We start from the raw sequence: 19,098 nt of genomic DNA, 5'->3' as shown, positions 1-19,098 counted from the left end.
GATCCCCACCTGACTACACTCTCCCTTCAGGGAGTTAAAGAAAGTGACAAGGTCCCCCTGGGCCTCCCTTTCTCCACAATAAGCATCTCCAGTTCCCTCAGCTGCTCCTCAGAGAATTTATGTTTCAGACCCTTCTCCAGCTGTGTTTCCCTTCTCTGGACCTTCTCCAGCACCTCAAATGTCCCCATTGAATTAGAAGTCCAGAACTGGACACAGAACCCCAGGAGTGGCCTCACCAGCGCAGAGTACAGGGGGATAATCATTGCCCTGGTCTCCCTGGCCACACTATTGTTGAAGTCATGAAGCTACAAGACAAGAAACAGAGAAGACCAGAGCCCAAAGTCAGGGGAGAAAAAAAGTTGAAACAGCAAATTATCTGGAAGTACAGAAAGATGGATGTTAGGGGAAAAGCCAAAAGCTACTATTTATCAGTCTTTCCCTTTTTTTTGTCTCTGTCCTGGTTTTCCTGTGTTTTAACAGCAGCTTTCGCCTGGGTCAAAGGCATTTTCTTTCTTCAGCTTTCCACAGGCTTCATGCTGCTGCTTTGTGGTCAGGAGAAAGCAAAACCCACTGTGAGGAAACTCCAGATCTTATTCAGATATTAATAAGGAGAGCAGCTTTAACCAGGCCTCTTCCCCACCCACTGCCCCAAGGTAGCCACCTCATACACACCTAAGATCCCACTTCATATTTAACACTTACAAAGCACCTGACAGCATCTCATTTCCTAAGTAATTAAACTGTCAAATGCATTAAGCATTTCCACAGAAAAAAATTACTTTTTCAAAATTTCTTTTCAAAAATAAATTACTTTTAAAAAAAATTCATACTTCTCTGAAGCTGGAAACACCCCTCCACAGATAAAGACAGACAGACAGCAGGGATAACTGGGACATAACAGACCTTGGCCGCCTAAAGCCCAGCTGATGCCGTGCTAAGGCCTTGATGAAAATCTTTTTAAAAAGTTCTGTTTATCAAACTGGTAAATAATGCAGCCTGAGGAAAAACTGGAAATTACAGAGCAAATGAAATGAAAATATTCTTTAGGTATTGCATGCATGTGATACACAGTAACCACCTGCAGCTGATAGCATGAAAGAGTGCTTTATTTTGTTACAGTACAGATTCAGTCCAGTTCACAGAACACATCAGTTAATACGTTTCTTCACTTTGTAGGAGAAATGGGCATGAACACACGAGCACACAGTCAGCAGCCTTTTACTGCCACTTATGCAAATTTTGCCTCAAAAGCATCATTTATGGTACACACGCTTCACTACCAGTCCATGTAACAGCACTGTAACACCAGCTCTAGAACACAGGAGAGGAGGATGTCAATCTCAAGGACTGTGAAAATGTGTGTGTGTCTGTGTATATATATATATACATATGTGTGTGTGTATATATATATACACTGCTTGGTGACTCAACTTTCAGAATTCTGGTTTTGACTTGAAAGTTTGTTTTAAAAGAATGTGTCCCTGAATAATACATGCTGTTCCTTGAGGCACATGTTCAAGTTCAGGCTTTGGATAAGAGTCCTCACTTGAAGCAGCCACTGAGAGCCAAGGGTTTGGAGCAGACAGAACTGTCTGGAAACCAGGTAGGTCTCTCTGAGCTGCAGTAGCAGCCCACAGGTAGAAACTCATCAACGCTGAAACTCATCAACGCAGTCTCCCATGTTTAACCATTTTTTAAAAACCTGAAATAGCAACTAAGGCAACTATATCAGCCAAATCAGTTCCTGTTAGCTTATCAAACTTACCTTCCTGGAGGCTTTGCGCTTTTTGAAGCACAGTTTTAGGACTCAAGACTCCAAAAGCTCATCTATTTCCCCTGCACATCCAGGTTTACACCAGGTGGTCCAGCAAAATATACTGTTGCTCTTCCCAAATCCTTCCTCACTTACATCAAATTTCTTTGACATGTCCAGCACAGACTCTCCCCATCGTGGTCAGAGGTTCTATCTAAGCAAAATAAAGCTGATAAATACTGTGTGCAGTTATCTTCTGGAAATGTGTGGAAAAAAAAATCTAAGAACCCAAATCATCTTTCAAGGGAGGGATTAAAAAAGAATGACTTCTTCTAAACCATGCAGTCTGTAAGGGTGATAAAACTCCAATATCCCCATAACCAAACATGAAACCAGCAGGAAAATGGAAAATACTCACAAAATGAAGAAGAAAGGCCAAAAAAAGGACTGTGAAAGATACTTTCAGTCTGAAACATGCTTCAAGTAGCTGAGATTTTCAAAGCCATTTTAAGTTTTGTGCACATAACTCTCTCCTGCATACTCCACCATTTTTTTGACCTTTCTGTCTAATTACATTTTTCCTCCTCTCAAAGAGCAACAAAAAAAGAAGAAACAAATCACATGAGATAATGAAAGCTGTGAGCTGCATCTACTACCAAGTATACAGAAAGTATTCCATAAGCTGTCAAATATAAGAGCAACATAGCAATTTTCATTTTTCTTCCACTTAAAAGCAATCACAGCTTGAAATGTTTAAAAGACAATGTCCCAAGTTCATGCCCAAGCCCCTCAAAGTTTTCAGCACAGCATCTTACAACTGAGAGAACACTGTTTGTTTTTTTATTTGTAATCCAGAGTTCGAAATATTTTACAATATGCTTTTAATTTCATTTATCTAAAGAAATTGCATTAAGAACTGAAAGAACAGTGTGCCATTAAATGTTAAGGACCGTATTTTTAAAAACCTTTCTTAAAAAAGGTTATAGAGGTACGATGAATTTAAGTTGTATTTTAAAGTCAACTACTTAAGCATCTCAGTGATTGAAAATGAAGTGCAAAATTGGAAGTCCAGTCACAGATGAGGCTGTAGAGCTGTGCTCAGGACTGAAGAGGTCTACCTAGAGCAGGCACCGCTGCACACTCCCCAGATTAACTCAGCCTGTCCCAGCCATGAATCCTGCAGATCCAAGCAACGCCACTGATTAAGTCAGTTTGAACTACATAATATAAATTCTCCCTTTCTAATAAGAAGGATATTAACTAAAGCTTTCAGTTAGGCAATAAAACCTTTCTAATTAGCAACAAAAAAGTTTAAGTGACATGCTTACTCTGTTTCAGGCACTTTCAAGATCATAGTTTATTTACTGTAGGTAAAAAGCTAGTATACAGATTAAGGGATCTCTTAAATTTCAACTCTACAGTTATACACCATCTAGTATTCTTGCTCTGAATATTAACCAAAAGTTTTCTAAACTCCTGTAAGCCCCACTACAAATCTGCATCGTTATGATGAAAAAAATATAGAAATCAATGCTTAATCTTTTCAATGCATAATATTTACACTGTGAAACCAGTGGGAAATAACAAGCAGTGGCAAAGAGGCAATAAATTTGAAAAAGCCAGAGTTTTATATAGGTTTTGGGTTTCTTTACATTAGTGTGCTAATCAGCATAATTGTATATATAAAAATTAAAATATAGCAGAGCATCCCATTACAGAAATCTGAATTGTCTGAACTGCTGCCATTACTTGCTAACCATTTACATGCAACACCTGCTAGGACTGACTTTTTGTTTTTAAAATGTAAAATAGTTCAAGGTTTAAGAGACAAACATTAATTTGTGTACAAAACCGAAAATTGCACTCAAGAATTGTACTGGTCATGAGTCTCTTCCATACAGAAGTGGAGGGAAAGAAAAACGTACCAATGATAGAAAGCAGTCTCTTTCCATTCACTAATTTTCAAAGGCAATGCATAGACTGAGAATACCTGGATGGCAAACTCCAGAGACTACTCTGGAAACAAACAGCTTTCACACACAGGACCTCTGCAGGAGGCCTTTCTTTGCATCAGATGGCAATAGCAGACAGCAAATAAGGGGCACCAGGTAGACAAGTAAGTAGATCTTGAAAAATACTAAGATGGGGCAATTGTTAATATACAATTCAAACTATATATACATTATAATGGAATGTATCCCCTCTCAAAACTGGTTTATGAAACAATTGGACCTTTCCATACTAGCCTTATGACTCAGCTATCATTCTAATGAAACTATAAGTACACAAGAGACTTGCATGAAAATTAAAGTTTATAGGGCATTTTACAGGAACTATTGAAAAAGCTGCTTAATGGCATTTCTGCTTTTTAAGTAATTTTGTTAGATAGAGTTGAAAACATCGGTGTATAAAATGTCCTGACAGACACTTCAACACGGAGCTTTGGTGACAAACCACTTCAATAACAATGAGGTGAAAAATTAAAGTATTTAAGGTAACTCAAACTGAATAGGAAATGGAATGCCAATATGGCAGTTAACCCTTTTTCTGTTGTTTTAAACAGGAAAGTCTCTTGTACCAGCAGAATCCTGTATACAGATAGAGAAGTAGGGAATACACCACTTATAATCCCCATTAAACAAAAGCCGATCCATCATGTGAGAAGGTGTACAAATTACAGAAAACATGAATAGTCAATAAAAGAGAAACAACTGGTTTACATGAAAGAAGAGAGAACACTTCAGTCTGAATGCAGTTACTTTGTGAAAGCTGCTACAACAGCCCACAGAACCTCATTTGTGTTGGTTTTCATACATTCAACCTCAGGGTCTAAATCCAGGAGCTGCCGCACTCTCTTTGTGGCTAAATCATACTGCTCATCCAGGAGGGGGGCAAAAGCGTTCTCCAGGACGTCTGAGGCGTGGGCTAGATACACGAGCGCCAGCAAGCGCTTGTCCATGCGGTGCGGGTCGTTCACCCACTTGTCAAGAACCGCCTCCTGAACCTTCTTGATGAGGCGCTGCTTGATGTTGTTGTTGGTGAGAGGGTGCGTAGTCATGTCAAAAAGAAGGAAGTTCTGTTTCTCTGTTGTCAGTACACCTTTTTCCACTAGATTTTTAGCTAGCCGCTCACGGACATTTCGTAGTTGGTAGTGCAATTTCAGTGGGTTCCATGTTTCACCTAAAACAGCAAGAAAACCACACAACAGTCAGACAAAGTTTAAGCTGTACTGCTGCAGTGATGTTTTTTTCCCCCCTCTGTGGTGCAGAATGAGCTGTCAAAATCATACAGCAGACTACAAGACACTGTGCTCCTGTCAGCATTTTTCTGAGCCTGGCATGCAGGCAGAGACCAGGAGAACCTCATGGGAGGAGCTCTGGAGTCCATTGAAAGTCTGGAATAAATGACAGCTAACCCATGTCTTGATTACAGATATGAAAAATAAACAAAAATCTTGTATTGTAAAACAAAAAATGTACTAGTTTTGCAGAATGAATTTACTTCTAGTAACAAATAAAAATAAAGTAAAATCAAGCACCTTCCACAGTCTTCGTGCATTCTTCTGAGTCCAGCCTTTTCAAAGACTGGAAGAAGTGTTCCTGCCTTTTTTCTGCCACAGAGACAAGCTAATGCACACCTACCCAGAGGATTTCTTTGTTTCTACAGATTTCCAGTCTTCTCCCCCTTCCTACTTCCACCAGATGAATCAGTGACCTTGCACTGTGAGAATGTGTATGGCACAGGTGTGCACACATGAATCATGTGTTGGGCAGAGTCCTTAATGTTTCTATATAAATTATTTCTAATGCCTTTTGTTAAGGCAGAAGAACAGGGCGCTTCAGAGTATGTGACTGTGTGTGCATAGAGGAAATTGACAAAGCACAAAATCAGCGTCAACAGCTCCAACTAAAACTGTTTAGCAGTGAGAATTCTACCTTTGCTTAAGAGCTTAACAAGCTAAAAAATTTAATTCCAGCTTACTTAAGAATTTATCATAATCCCCTCCTGATGTAAAAGACTATGCATTTTAAGGGGCAAGAAAAGCAAGAGCATTAAGTATTTCTTACATAGATGGAGATCTTCCATAAATGCTGTGAGAATTTCTGTACCAAACTTTTGAAAGATTTATTGGTTAGTATAAAATATTAGCAACACAACAGTAAGCCACAGGTTTCTCCCATTGTGATGGAGAGTGACACACACTGTATCCAAGAACAGTCAAGATAAGTAAACAAATCAGGTGACTCCAACTGCAGAGTGAAAGGCAGAAAACCCAACTAGGCCTGAACTACATGTCCAACTACACATCACCAAGTGCAATTCCCTAGTTTGATCATGAATGGAACTATGACACAAACACAAAAGAGTGGTTTTCCTTACTACCTTTCACAGGACAAAGGCTATTTCCTAGATTTTTGTACAGTTGCCATGTGGCTGAAAGTCAGTGCTGTGGTGACACCTTGTGACCAAGCTCATCAATTACACAGACGCAGACACAGAGAGACGTTTGCTACACCTACAGGAAACCTGACATTTCAATAAAAACATCTATATTCCCTACCTTTGCTTTCCTTAGAGGCTACCTTATAAACATCAGCCTGACAAATATCACCTTACATGACCATATACTAATTTATATGATGATATTGAACTCAAATGTACTGTAACTCCAAGCAGCATCCTGCATCACTGATAATCATGGCTAGAGAAGATCTTTTCCAGGATCGACCTGGTCCCCAAAACAAAATTCTAACTTTATGAATGTGTTAAATGAAACAAAACAAAGCAAAACCAACCAACCAACAAAAATAAAAACCTCTTCCCAGACCCACTGAAATATTTTTCTTCATCAGGACAGATCTGAATACTAATGCCATCTAAGAATTAGTAATTGATAAACATATGTTAGTAAAAATGATTGATTCAAGCCTCAGCCACAGGCCTGATGATTAACTATCTTCCCAGAGCCAAAGCCCAGCAGGGTCAGAGAAACCTTAGCTTAGCTCAAAGAAAACCTACAACACTAGTTCATTCATTAGCTGACCTTTTTTGAGCCAGACCTAACTTGATGTGCATTGCACTGGGAGAAGAGGTGAAATGTCAGCACAAATTATGTATTTGGGACAAGAAAAATGAATTGTTTTTGCTGGCTCTAAGAGGGAAGGGGAGATGAGTGAGAACTGAACTACACAGCTCTGCAGCAGTCATGCCCCTCCTGACATGGGCTCTGTTGTAGTCCAGCTTCTTCCCCTGCCTGACAGCCAAGGAGCAGGAGAGGAGGAATGGCAAAGAACTGAGAATGAACCGGTGTGCAAGAAAGGCTGTCTAAATGGTGCAGAATGAATGGGCAGAACAAAGAAAACGGGAAACCAGAGAAAGGCAAAGAGATTTTGCTCATTTCTGCAGCTCAATGGTTTTAAGTAGCAGATTTTACACAGGCAACTTCCAAATCTCATTACCCCCAACCTCCCAGCCACACTGTTGACAAAACAAGGATTTTTCCTGGGCTGTTCACACAATTGAAGTACAGCTCTGATCTACACCAAGCAAGCTGCATATATGTGCTTTGCGAAAGCAGACAAACGCTGGTGATCAATTCTGTCTGCAGTTCAGCCTGGAGAGGAAAAGGCTCCAAGGAAACCTTGCTGCAGCCTTTCACTACTTAAAGAGAGACTTCAAGAAAGATGGGGTCAGACATTTTAGCAGGGCCTGGGACATGAAGTAATGGTTTCAAAGTGAAGGACACTCAGCTGAGATTAGATACAAGGAAGAAGTTTTTCACAATGAGACACAAGAATGGATTGCCCAGAGAAGTGATGGGTGCCCCATCCCTGGAAACACCCAGTGTCAGATTGGATGGTCCTCTGAGTAACCTGGTCAGGTGGAAGGTGTCCCTGCTGACAGCAGAGGGGCTGGACTAGATGGCCTGTAAAAGTGCCTTCCAACCAAATCTATGCATAATTCTATTTACTAGCTTTAGAGGGAGACTTGTGTGCAGAGTACTCATCTTGAAGACTTTCTTTTGACCAACAAGAAGCATCTCACATTTAAAAATATTTATCACATTTCTTCAGTTAATGAAAAAATAAAATTCCTAACGCTTTATCTTTTCTTCGTGATTAATGGCCAAATCACCCTCAAGTTTCATATGTGAGCTATGAGTTCTTCACCTCCTTTCTTTACTGAAAGATCTGAATACTCAGTGCACACACTCAGGCTCCAAACTTCTACCAACCCTCATTTCCAAACACAGGGAAAGGCAGTTAGATCTCCACGGTGCAGCCCAGATTTACTTCAGAGTCAGTGGAAGGCACCTCTTCCACCGAGTTGAGATGTCCTCTGACACTTCCATACAGATCCTTTCTGTACCAAGTCAAAAGCAACAGTGATTTATATTTAATTAAAGGCTACAATCAACAAGAGACTACCCTAGAGGACATACTAATTAATATTTCTGCATATTTCCTCAAAAAACCTTGCAATATAATCTCTTGTGATGCCAGATAATTAGCTTTATTTGGACTAAAAACCCAAATACATTATGTGAAGGCTTACCACTAAGCAGTTCAATCCAATTCTGTACTGTTTCAGGAGGCTGGGTCTCTTTAATGTGTTTCAGAGCTTCATCAAGCAGAACATCCCCTGTAGGAGCATCTGACTTGCAAATCACCTAAGAATGAATAAAACACAGTCAGTATTTTGACATAATTCATATATGACAAACACACCCATCAATAAAAAAACCTACCTGTTATGAAAACCAGAAGAATTTTTTTTAAAAAAACAAACTCACTCTTAAGAATATGCAACTTCAAAAAACCCAAACCTTTGTTGTTTAAAAAAAAAAGCAAAACAACTATCTGTGGTTTAATTCAAAATATGTTAAATCTGAGGTTATCTGAAACTTAAATTAACCTTAATGGGTTAAAATTATAGTATTAATAACAATCTTAAAACCTAATTTTTTTTAAGGAAAATAACTCGCTTATTCAGCCAGGTCCTTTGTTATCTCCCCAAAATAAAGTACACTACACTAAATAAGTCTCCAAATACAGGCCATTTTACTGCTTCAAGTCAATTTATTCAAAATACTGAGTTAATTAATCAGATTGCATGAAAATAACAAAAAAAGTACAAAATTAGTTTTCTTCAACATAGTAATGGTTAAAAATAGTTTCATGACAACATCTGCAAGTTTTGCAGCTCTGAAGAACACACTGCCAGGTAAGAGAGTATCATTTAATAACAGTTAAACCACACATATTAGGAAAAATACATATGTACCAATAAACCCTTTAATATGCAACAATAAATGCAATACTATTTACGTCTCATATTTAATAACTTCTAAAATTATTAAGTTCTTCACTCAGGAAAGCACCAAAAAAATTGATACAGAAAAACATAACAAAATTCAAAAATTTGAGTAACTGCTTGTTTATCAGTATAAGCAGTTACAGAAACCATGCACAAATACAATTTTTTTTCTGGACAGAAAATTAAGAGCACCAAATGAAAACTTACAGACTAAATTCGCTCAGGTCAGTATGTTTAAATAAAATCTTTCTTTATTTATAGAAGAATTACTACTGTTGTTAACAATAATAGTAGTAGCAGTTGTTTTTGTTGTTATTATTTTTATTGTTGTTATTACTATATCTGGCAATTTAAATAGTTTACAAGTTAGCACTTTACAAGCATAGGGAAAACACAGCAGACAATTGACAGAAGAATGAATACATGAACATAATTCCATATACATATATATACAGACACACACACACACACACACACACACACACATAGGAAAAGCAGGAAGTGAAAGCTCTTCTTTTTCCTAACACTTCAGAGTAGTCAGAAAGGTGTTCTGGAAATGTCATACTGAAATATAGCTCAAGTTTATTTCTGTTTCATAGTTCTAATAATCTTTACTAGAAGTAATACAGTGCAATGCATTTTCATAGGGTCTGTTGATGACACTGAAATAAGCTACAATGACAACTTCAATCCCTGCAAGATGATCCCCAGCTGGTGTGCAAAAGTGTACAGAATCTATGAGATTAAAATTGCTCAAGAGATCTTTGTGAGTATCTAGCAGGTCATAGCTGGAATGATATTTCCAATTCAGATGGTCTTTATAAAGCACAGAAACTAAGATTTTCAATAAAAATCACCAAGTATGAGCCAGCACTGTTTTTCCTGTACTGGATATCCACAGCACTGTATGCTCAGTCAAGATCATCTTTTTCCCCTCAAATGAGTGTATATTGGCTCACACTCCCATAATATTTCTCTCCCATCCCTTCCCAGCACATGGAGAGAGAAACAGCAGAAGCCCAGCCACCTCTGAATCTTCAGAGATCTGCTCTTTCTTGAATGACTTAGTGGTGAATGCCTCTTGGCTAACTCTCTTCAGAGTGGGAAACTGCCTGGGTTTGGGACCTCATGAGTTGACTCACCACAGAAGATTAAGCATTCAAAAGGGGGACCTTTTTCCTCTCTAACACAGAGACTAAGGTAGAAAAAGAAGTGAATATCTTGGTTCTTCAGAGATGCTGGTCCTTAGCCTGACTGCAAAAAATATTCTTTATTCTAATTTTTCAGCGATTAATCAGGTACTAAATTTGCCTGGTACTTACCAATTAAGGAAATTTCAATTATACAGAATATTTAATTTGCATTTTTCACAATGCAGCTCTGCAATTACACAAAGCTAAAGATTAAGCACAGATTTTTAAGTAAACTTCATTTTATAGTTTTAATACAAAAATTCACTCTTGCATGAATTGCTCCGAATTATTAGCTATAAAATACTGAAGTACATCTGGCAGGGATTTGTTGGGATTTCCTTAGCTTTTAATAACTCCATCCGAGCCTGTAAGGCAATGTAGAGTACCATCTTCTAATCTCAATAACCACCTGCAAACCTCAATATTCATTTGTTTCTAATATTGATCTCAGTAGACAGAACTGCAGAATGGTGCAACAATTATATACTCTTAATCCAAATTTACAAGGATGTTGCAATGTGTAACACATCCACTCACAAAGTTTCACTAAGGTCCAGCAAGTCCTTGTCCACTTTCCTCGCTCTCATTTGACTATGGGCATTCAATCATAGATTTAATGCATCTTGATCCATTCTTAAGTACAAAATATTATCAGCAGAGCTCAATCTGATTTAGGGCTTTAAGTTGAAATCATTGTAGCTATCATTCTTTCAAGTTAATTATATTATCAAAGCCACTGTTAGCTGGTTATAAATCTGTGTTACTGCCCAAAAAACTTGCTCTACCCTCTTCTCGTCCTCACCTTTCCACTTTCTGTCCCACCTGATGACAAGATCAAGAGGGTGGTTCCTGTAGAAACTAAACTAATCAAAGTAAATGAGTTTTCACCCCTAAATTACAACCTTGGATGTATCATTTCTACTCTTTCTACTTATTAAGCGCATTAAATTAAGAATTTATTTCACAGTCAAAGCTAAGGGCATGGGGAGCTAAGCCTGTAGAAGCAGGACAAGGAAGACACTTGAGTAGAAACACCTAAACCTGGCCAACATAGAAACAAGACTGAAATTAAGTGTTAATGGAAAATTTCACATAACGTGCAAAACAACACAAGTCATTCACAAGAATGATTGCTAAATTGATGCAGGTAGTGCAGTTACAGATTTTATTTGCAGCAAAGTACTTAAGCAGAAAACAACCTTCATTTAAATTTTAAATTAATGTCTATTTTTATACAACCCTCCTGCCTGAAAAATCAAAAGTATCTGAAATATCTTACAACAGCAGAAAAAGAAAACCTCTAAATTGCACAGATTTCAGACCACCTTAAACAAATACATCTACCCAATCACAAAAATCACATGATGAAATTTAACAAAAAGCACCCAATCACAATCAAACAAAAACCAAACACAACCTGGACCAATAATTTTGCTTGTATTCTTTAGTGAATATACATAGTTATTTTTCCATTTTCCTAAAAAACCCAGCAACCTCACAGTTAATATTCAAGTAGATAGAACTGACAAGGTTTTCACGGAATGAAAATAACTCCTGACTGAATGCCTAAGAAGATTACTGAATGCCTAAGAAGCCAAAAGCTCTGGAGGAAAAAAAAATGTGCGAACTAATCAATGCTGAATATGCTTAAAAGAGGCTAAAAGAAGCAGGGACTGTTCGTCGGAACAGAGGTTCAATTTTTCTGAAGTGAAGGGAGCTGGGAGAAGGCTGGAGAATTCACAAGCTTGCCTTAAAATGTAGCAAAAGATAATATTTACAGGGAAATGTGCCATAAGGGAATTTATCTGTGGTGGACAGACAATATTTGACCAGGTTTTGAAAAGGCTTATTTCACAGGTATCCTTTAATGCTGATGAAGTAAAAATTCTTCCAAGAGTGTGACTTTGCACATTTTGCACAAATGGAAAATTCAGTGGTAAAAGCAAAAAATAGAAAGGCCTTAAATCTTCAGCCTAATTCTACAAAGGACCACAGAGATGTGGCCTCTTGAAGGTCAGAGAGTACAACCAATTTAACACAACTAGCCTCATGCTTGAAACGAAATAGTTTTGTGTTCTCAGGGGCCACAAGAACACGAACGGTTTCCTTTCCTGCAATGCCAGCACAAACTGCAGCACTGTGAACACCAGAAGTAAACTGGTGGCCTGCAGGACACATCTGTCATCTGGCAGTTACCCATTCCTTTCAGCCTCAGCCCACATCCCACCAGCATTGCAAAAGCCAGTTCCTTTGGCAGATTACAGCTGGTGCCACTGCCAGCAACTGCTGCCACTGCACGCCAGCCAGAGCCACTGCCAACGGTTGGCTGGCAACAGTATCAGCCACACATCCAGAGAACAAACACGGGCACACAGCAGGTACCAGAGATGTTCCAAGGCACTTCATTCCACCACTGAGACACTTCTTAACTTTGTGCATCTGCCTTAGGTCATTACTCAGAATCACCATCCTTTCATAAGGAAAAAAAAAAAATCCTTTTTCTTGAATCAGTTGTAACTTATAGTTCCTATATTGTGTGGAGCATGACAAGTAAATGTGGTAATTTTCCTGCACTCACCTTTCTTGTTAGCAGACTTTTGCGCCTCATTCCACAGGCCTCCAGCTGGAGACGCCCCCGCAATGCCAATTCAATTAACATGCAGCCACGCAATCCCGAGGAGATGCAATCATTCCAGAACGATGTGTAACCCTGTGAAGAACAAAAGACAGTAAGATATCTCCATCTCCACCTGAAAGCGAACAGAAAAAGGGCCTTGCTGTGTTCTCCAAGCAGTTCTCCTGCTTTCACACTTTTGAAGTGGTATCACTAGTCACTATCATTCCTGCTCTGAAAACATGAAAGAGAAACAGTCTCATGCACTGTTAGTTTTGACACTCAGTCTCTGCCTTGTGAAGAACTGGGAATCCTCAGGAAAATGATACTGAATGAAAGAGGGAGGTAGCAGGAACTGTGAGGTATAAAGTGTAGTTTTATACACAGCCAAAATAAACTTATGACATTTCTAAGATGTCAAGCATTTGGCATTACAGACATCACATGGCCTTACGAGTGACCAAAAAATATTAACATGACTTCCCATGCATAAGCAACATGGCACTGAGAAAGCAACAATAAACTAAAAATGGATATTAAGTTAACTATGGAGTACCCTGTAAAACACAAACGTGGCAATCAGCACAAATCACAGAACCAATTCTTTTGGCTTGAACATAGTAAACTAAAAGACAAAAGCTTTCAAAGAAATATTTATAACAGCTATTATTTTGTCATTTAAATACTTTGGAAACGTGCTTTTACAGCTTGAAGCATAGTTTGTATACAAAGTGCAAAACTGCATACCACATTTATTCTTCGAAGCACACCACACCTACGGTGATTTATCTGTTTCTTCATTGACAGCTTAAATGGCAGAACAGACCACTTGACCACTTGACCCAATACATTCACCCATCAGTATCTAGAAACACAACTATTGACTTTTGTACTCCATTGTTCAACAGTTATGACCAAAAAAAGTCTTACAAAAAGAATTCTCTTTCATATGGAGTAGCCAACAATGTTCTTGCATATTTTTTTAATATTTGAGTATCTAAGACAAAGCAAAATCATTCAGAAATGTTCTGAGAAATGTTTGGTATGATTCATAAAGATCTTTCCAAAGTCCTCTAGTGAAGCACTTCTGAAAGCACCAGCTTTGGGATACTTTAGAGAAAGGTGCTGTACACAAGACAAGGTAGGGGAAGAGCAGAAGACAGCTCTGCTTTTCATAAATTTGTCTTAACCAATAACCAATAGCTCAAATCAAGAGCAAGTAAATTTTATTATTTTTTGCAGACAAAAGCTGCCAATGTATAAAGATATAAGATGTACATATCCTAAGACCACTAAATTTACAAACCAGTCTCTAACTAATGCCATAAATTACAGATTTCCAGGACTGTAAGAATACTTGTTTCAATTTTGCACATAGCTATTTTCAAGATATAATATTTTGTATTATACAGATGACCAATAGTTACAAAAAGTCTACAAAATATCTAAGGTAGTTACAGAAGCTCTAAGGTAATTACAGAAATAGGTCCCATATATTTATTTAAAACACCATAAATATAAGTTTGGAAAGGCATTTGAGAAGATATCTAATCAGCCTGCTACTCTAGAGCTGTTACTTTGCTCATATCAATTAGTCCTATAATGCCATTCTGCAATTAAGATTTTGGTTGGCACCAAACATATTTGCCAAATAACACACACAATTAAAGCGAAGTATTTGCTTGAGCAGGAAAGATATGACTCCCACATTCTATTTCCAATCAGTCTCTTCACATAATAATTTCTGAAGTCAGACAATACATACTGCACAACTCACAGGCACAATAAACTTAAACTTCCTCGTATTCATAGAAAGTTTCATATTATTACGCAAAGAACTAAAGTGCTGATGCTTTTCCCTTTTCTTAGCAATGAAAACTGAATTTATTTTTAAAATTACTATTTTTAAATGAAGTGACATTAACCACACCACCCCCAGCAGCAATTACCAGATGTAAACTCCTCTGCTCCAGCAGTTAACATGAGTGGCCATAGGCCAAGGGCTGCACAGAAATACAGGCTCAAAAGGTAATTCAGGTCTCTAGTCCTACCTCCTGCTGCAAGCAGGTTCAGTTATGAAGGCAAGTTGCTCAGGATTCTATTCAAGCATGTCTCAAAAATTTCCAAGGATGGAGACTGCACAACCTCCAACAGTTTTCAACCAACTAGTCCTGAAAAACACCCTCAAAAAGATTACATCCTTCATAAATGGAGTGGCTTGTTTTGGTGGATTAGATGACAGTGAAGTCATGACAATGTATCCTGTTGCCACTATCTTCTTATTTTCCTTCTGCCCCCCAGGCTCAGAGTTCACAGATAATCCTCTAGAGAAGGAATATTATATTTCCACACACAGAAATTTCACAGAGCTAGGAAAGAGATTCTTTTCAATCCATTAAACTGATGATCTTTTTCAGATTGCTCTGGTAGATGAACTGGTCAGTTTTACCTATTGTGAAGGTACCAGACAATCGAAGGAACCTTCACAGAATATCAGTTTACCACACAACAGTCTAACTAAATCATCCTTTAAATTAAGTCAATCTTCCTGAAGTAAGTAGAACTGAATGGAAGACGCTTGTCTTTGATATTCCAAACACCCTCTTGACCCTACTTTAAATGGCACACAGCGTAACTAGATAAAGGTGCATAAAAGAGAGAAAAAGGGGTGGAGATTAATAATTTATAGAGAGGTGGAATTGCAATATAGAATAATGCAGTATTTTTAAAGGAAACAAGTGCTAAAAGACAATAAACAAAGCTAGCTCATAGGTAAGTAGTCAGTAGCCAATTTCTTTTCTGTTTTTCCATTCAATTGATTTAATCGGAAGGCAGAAGTTTTTTTTAAAAATCCTCTAAAAGGCAAGATCAATAATGAAGTTTGACAGACAGGAACAGATCTCTAAACCACGCATGGACCACGATGAAATCAATATTCACTGAGGGAATTGCCATCCTGACCCCACCCTCTCCTGAATGTGACTTGGCCACTGCTCATTACAGCACATGGAATAAGAGAGGGATGCAGTTTTTAGAACTGTTCATTTATTCCAAATTCCTAGCAGTCTCAAAACACTTGATTGAAGTTCAAACATCATTATTCAGAAATGCAACTCATACTACTATTTAATGCCCTTAAACAGCATTTCGTTTCTCACAAATACATTATCAAGTATTTTTCCCTTATCCATCTTCCTGCAAGTCTTACAGCTTCACAAACTTTCTAACTCAAAGAAATACTTATTTCATTAAAGTTGCTAAGAAGTAGGGGTTAAGACTTACAAAGCAGGAGATTATTTTTATCTGACAACAATCACACTAGAATAGCACTTTAAGCTATGAATAGCTTGCAAGACAAAATTTTAAATCTACAATGACTCAAAGATCAAAAGACTGTTTACAACTGTCATGTTTATTTACACAAACACAGCACAAAAGCATTTTTCATCAGACCTGACCTAGAAACTTTCAGATAAAAACTAGTTTTGCTAAGCAAGCATAAAGGGAAATAAGAATAAAGTATATATCAAATACTTGTTACCATATTAACTTTGAAAGCTTGGACTTTCCATACAGTATGGCAAAGCACAGAGCTGAGACTAAGATCTTCTTTCCACTTGAAGAATAAGTTATTTGAAATCCATGCTCATTAGGCCATTTCTTTCCCACCAGCTCCTACGGCATTTATTCACTTTCTCCTATTTCCTTGCCTTTTACCCACTTCCAGCTCACACAGGTATTCCAGTTCAGTTATTCATTAATCACTTGAAACTCCCATCTATTAAACAGTCCATTGTATAACAAAGGCCAATTACCAAAACTACCTTACTTTCCACTTCCTTCTTCTGCTTTGTCTCTTTAGACTAAGTTAATTGAGAGATTTTAAAGTTCAGAAGGTTGTTCAAATTTTTTTTTCTTTAAAAAAGATTGCTAACACACTATCTCTGATCCAACAGGCCACTGCAGCCACGACCACGCTAATTTCATAAATACATAAAAAAATCAGAGTGAGAAGACAAACATGATCAGATGTGCCTGAAGATACTTGGTGCCAAGGACGCTAACGATTTCTACATAACTAAGACTGCTTTAAGACTTGCAAAAAAACTTCAAAATCATTTCACTTAGGCACAAGACAGCCAAACTTCACAGAGCAACGACTCTCACACCTTCCAGCCACTGTCACAATAACTCTATTTGAAACAAACAAAAAAATAACTAAAAAACAAAAACAAAACAAAACAAAAAAAAAAAAAAACCAAAAAAAAAAAAAAAACAAAAACAGAAACAAAAAAAACCAGAAAGACTCCACTGAACGAACATCACTATCTTCTGTTTCCCAAGTGCAATTTAAAGTTACCCAGCAGTAACAGTGCAAAATTGCAATTAAGCTGTAGATGTTATTTTATGTATATGTAAACAGAAGTAATCCCTGATGGATTAGAAAAGAAAAGAAAAGAAAAGCAAAAAACAACCCAACTTTCTTAATGAAACATAGAACAAAAGATTCAGAAAAGACTGGGTATCCTTCACTCAAGAACACTTTGTTCTTTATGTCAGAGTTGCTAAATATCTATTCCCACTACAAAAATATATATTCTATCTCCACTTCTTCAGTAAACTCAGAATAGGTGAACAGCAGTTCTACTATACCTGGCACAGACAAGAAAGGAGAAGGGCAGAGAAAAAAACACCTCAAATTCAAGAGAAAGGAGTTACAACTCTGAGGCTTAAAAATACACAGTAAACAAAATGCACGGTAATATAAATAAATACATGTTTAACTCATGTGGTTAAGGGCAGCTGTTTACAGAACACAGACTGTAGCTGCCAATGCATTCTAAACCAAGGAGCCTCATGCCATTGCAAATTACTTTGCAGATCACAGAGCCATTGCAATTTAAAATCAGCTTCTTTTAAAAATGCATCATGAAGTCATGCAATGGCATGTGAAGATAACTTGTAGGTTACTGATGCCTACTCACCAAAAAAATTAAGTATTTTTTTATTTTAGCATGACAGGCCCTGCAGGCCCAGATCCACACAGCCTCATATTTAGATCACAGGTCATTGTAAGGTTGAAGTCTTGGCTGTGACTCGGATTCAATTTACATTTATGAAGAACCTAAACAGAAGTTTCTCTGGGATAATGCACATAACACTGCTCACTCTATGCTTCACTCACTAAAAGCTTTTTCTTTTTACATTCAAATTTAATAGTACTCCTCAGAACCTCATCTAGCACCCTCTACCAAAACACAAAACTAAAACAGCTACACTAAACAACAGAAATAAACCAAAATATTGAAGGACACCTCTCTAAAGGAGAAATATCACTACAGCTACCCAAACCCCTGAATTCCTGTTCTCAGAAAATTCCAGATTTTTCTTTTATGAAAGATACAAACAAAAGGACTTTGAAATTTGGTAAATAATACAATTTCTGAAACGTCATGCTCTGAAACTTCAGATAAAACAAATAAAACGTTGGTTAAACTCTTCCCAGCCATGGCAGCTCAAGGGAAGCTGGCCAACTAAAAGAAAGAAGTGAACAATTACAACTCCTGAGGAGTTTGGGAGTCCCAGCTCCAAGGTAAGACCTTAGTCCTGTCAGAAGACATTAAATACTTGGCTTCTGGGTTTCTCATCTAGGAAACACAATCCAGGTTAAAGAAAGCTTTCACATTAACAAACAGTAAATTCTGAATTTACAGGTACCCTGGTCTCTATAAGAATAGCATTTTAGGAAAAAAAATTTCAACAAGCTCTACCTAGATGATGAAAGATAAAATTTAAAAATTAGACTTCCCATACTTGCTGGAGTTTGCTGTTACTTTCATTACTTTTGCACAGACACACTCACATGCTCTGTTTTGCGTAGCAACATAAAAGCTCTAAGACTCAAAACGATTGGTTTATTTATATACAAACAATTGTTGAGCTTTCCCAAACAGGTATTTCTTCCTTGCCATCTATTCTTTCCAGTGTGTGGCAGACTATTTTTATGTTCTCACAAATCACAGATGACAAAGATATTGGAATATACTCCATGCCTGCTGGCATCAGGGGAAGTTACTGAGGACAAATATCTGCAGGTCCAACTAGGGGCCCTTGCCAAATACATATGCCAGAATAATAAATATACAGTTTGGAGACACATAAAACACACAATGCTCTGTTCTGCTGTTCAGATGAGCATAAGAGGAACCAGCTGTCAAGAG

General features: G+C 37.7%; 1 protein-coding gene across 1 annotated transcript in view; it reads right to left on the bottom strand.

The window, feature by feature from the left end:
• Positions 1–1,088: 1,088 nt before the first annotated feature.
• GOLPH3 (golgi phosphoprotein 3) overlaps positions 1,089–19,098 on the bottom strand; it is a 32,038-nt gene continuing 14,028 nt past the window's right edge. The window contains exons 2-4 of the mRNA XM_056514036.1: positions 12,842–12,973; positions 8,309–8,423; positions 1,089–4,933 (exon numbers count right to left, since the gene is read on the bottom strand). Coding sequence (XP_056370011.1) covers positions 4,509–4,933; positions 8,309–8,423; positions 12,842–12,973 — 672 coding nt within the window. The 3' untranslated portion in view covers positions 1,089–4,508. The remainder of the gene's footprint in view (positions 4,934–8,308; positions 8,424–12,841; positions 12,974–19,098) is intronic.

The sequence above is a fragment of the Oenanthe melanoleuca genome, chromosome Z, assembly GCF_029582105.1.
Source record: "Oenanthe melanoleuca isolate GR-GAL-2019-014 chromosome Z, OMel1.0, whole genome shotgun sequence".
In the NCBI taxonomy this organism is placed as follows: domain Eukaryota; kingdom Metazoa; phylum Chordata; class Aves; order Passeriformes; family Muscicapidae; genus Oenanthe; species Oenanthe melanoleuca.
This window is presented reverse-complemented; position numbering and strand designations above follow the sequence as displayed.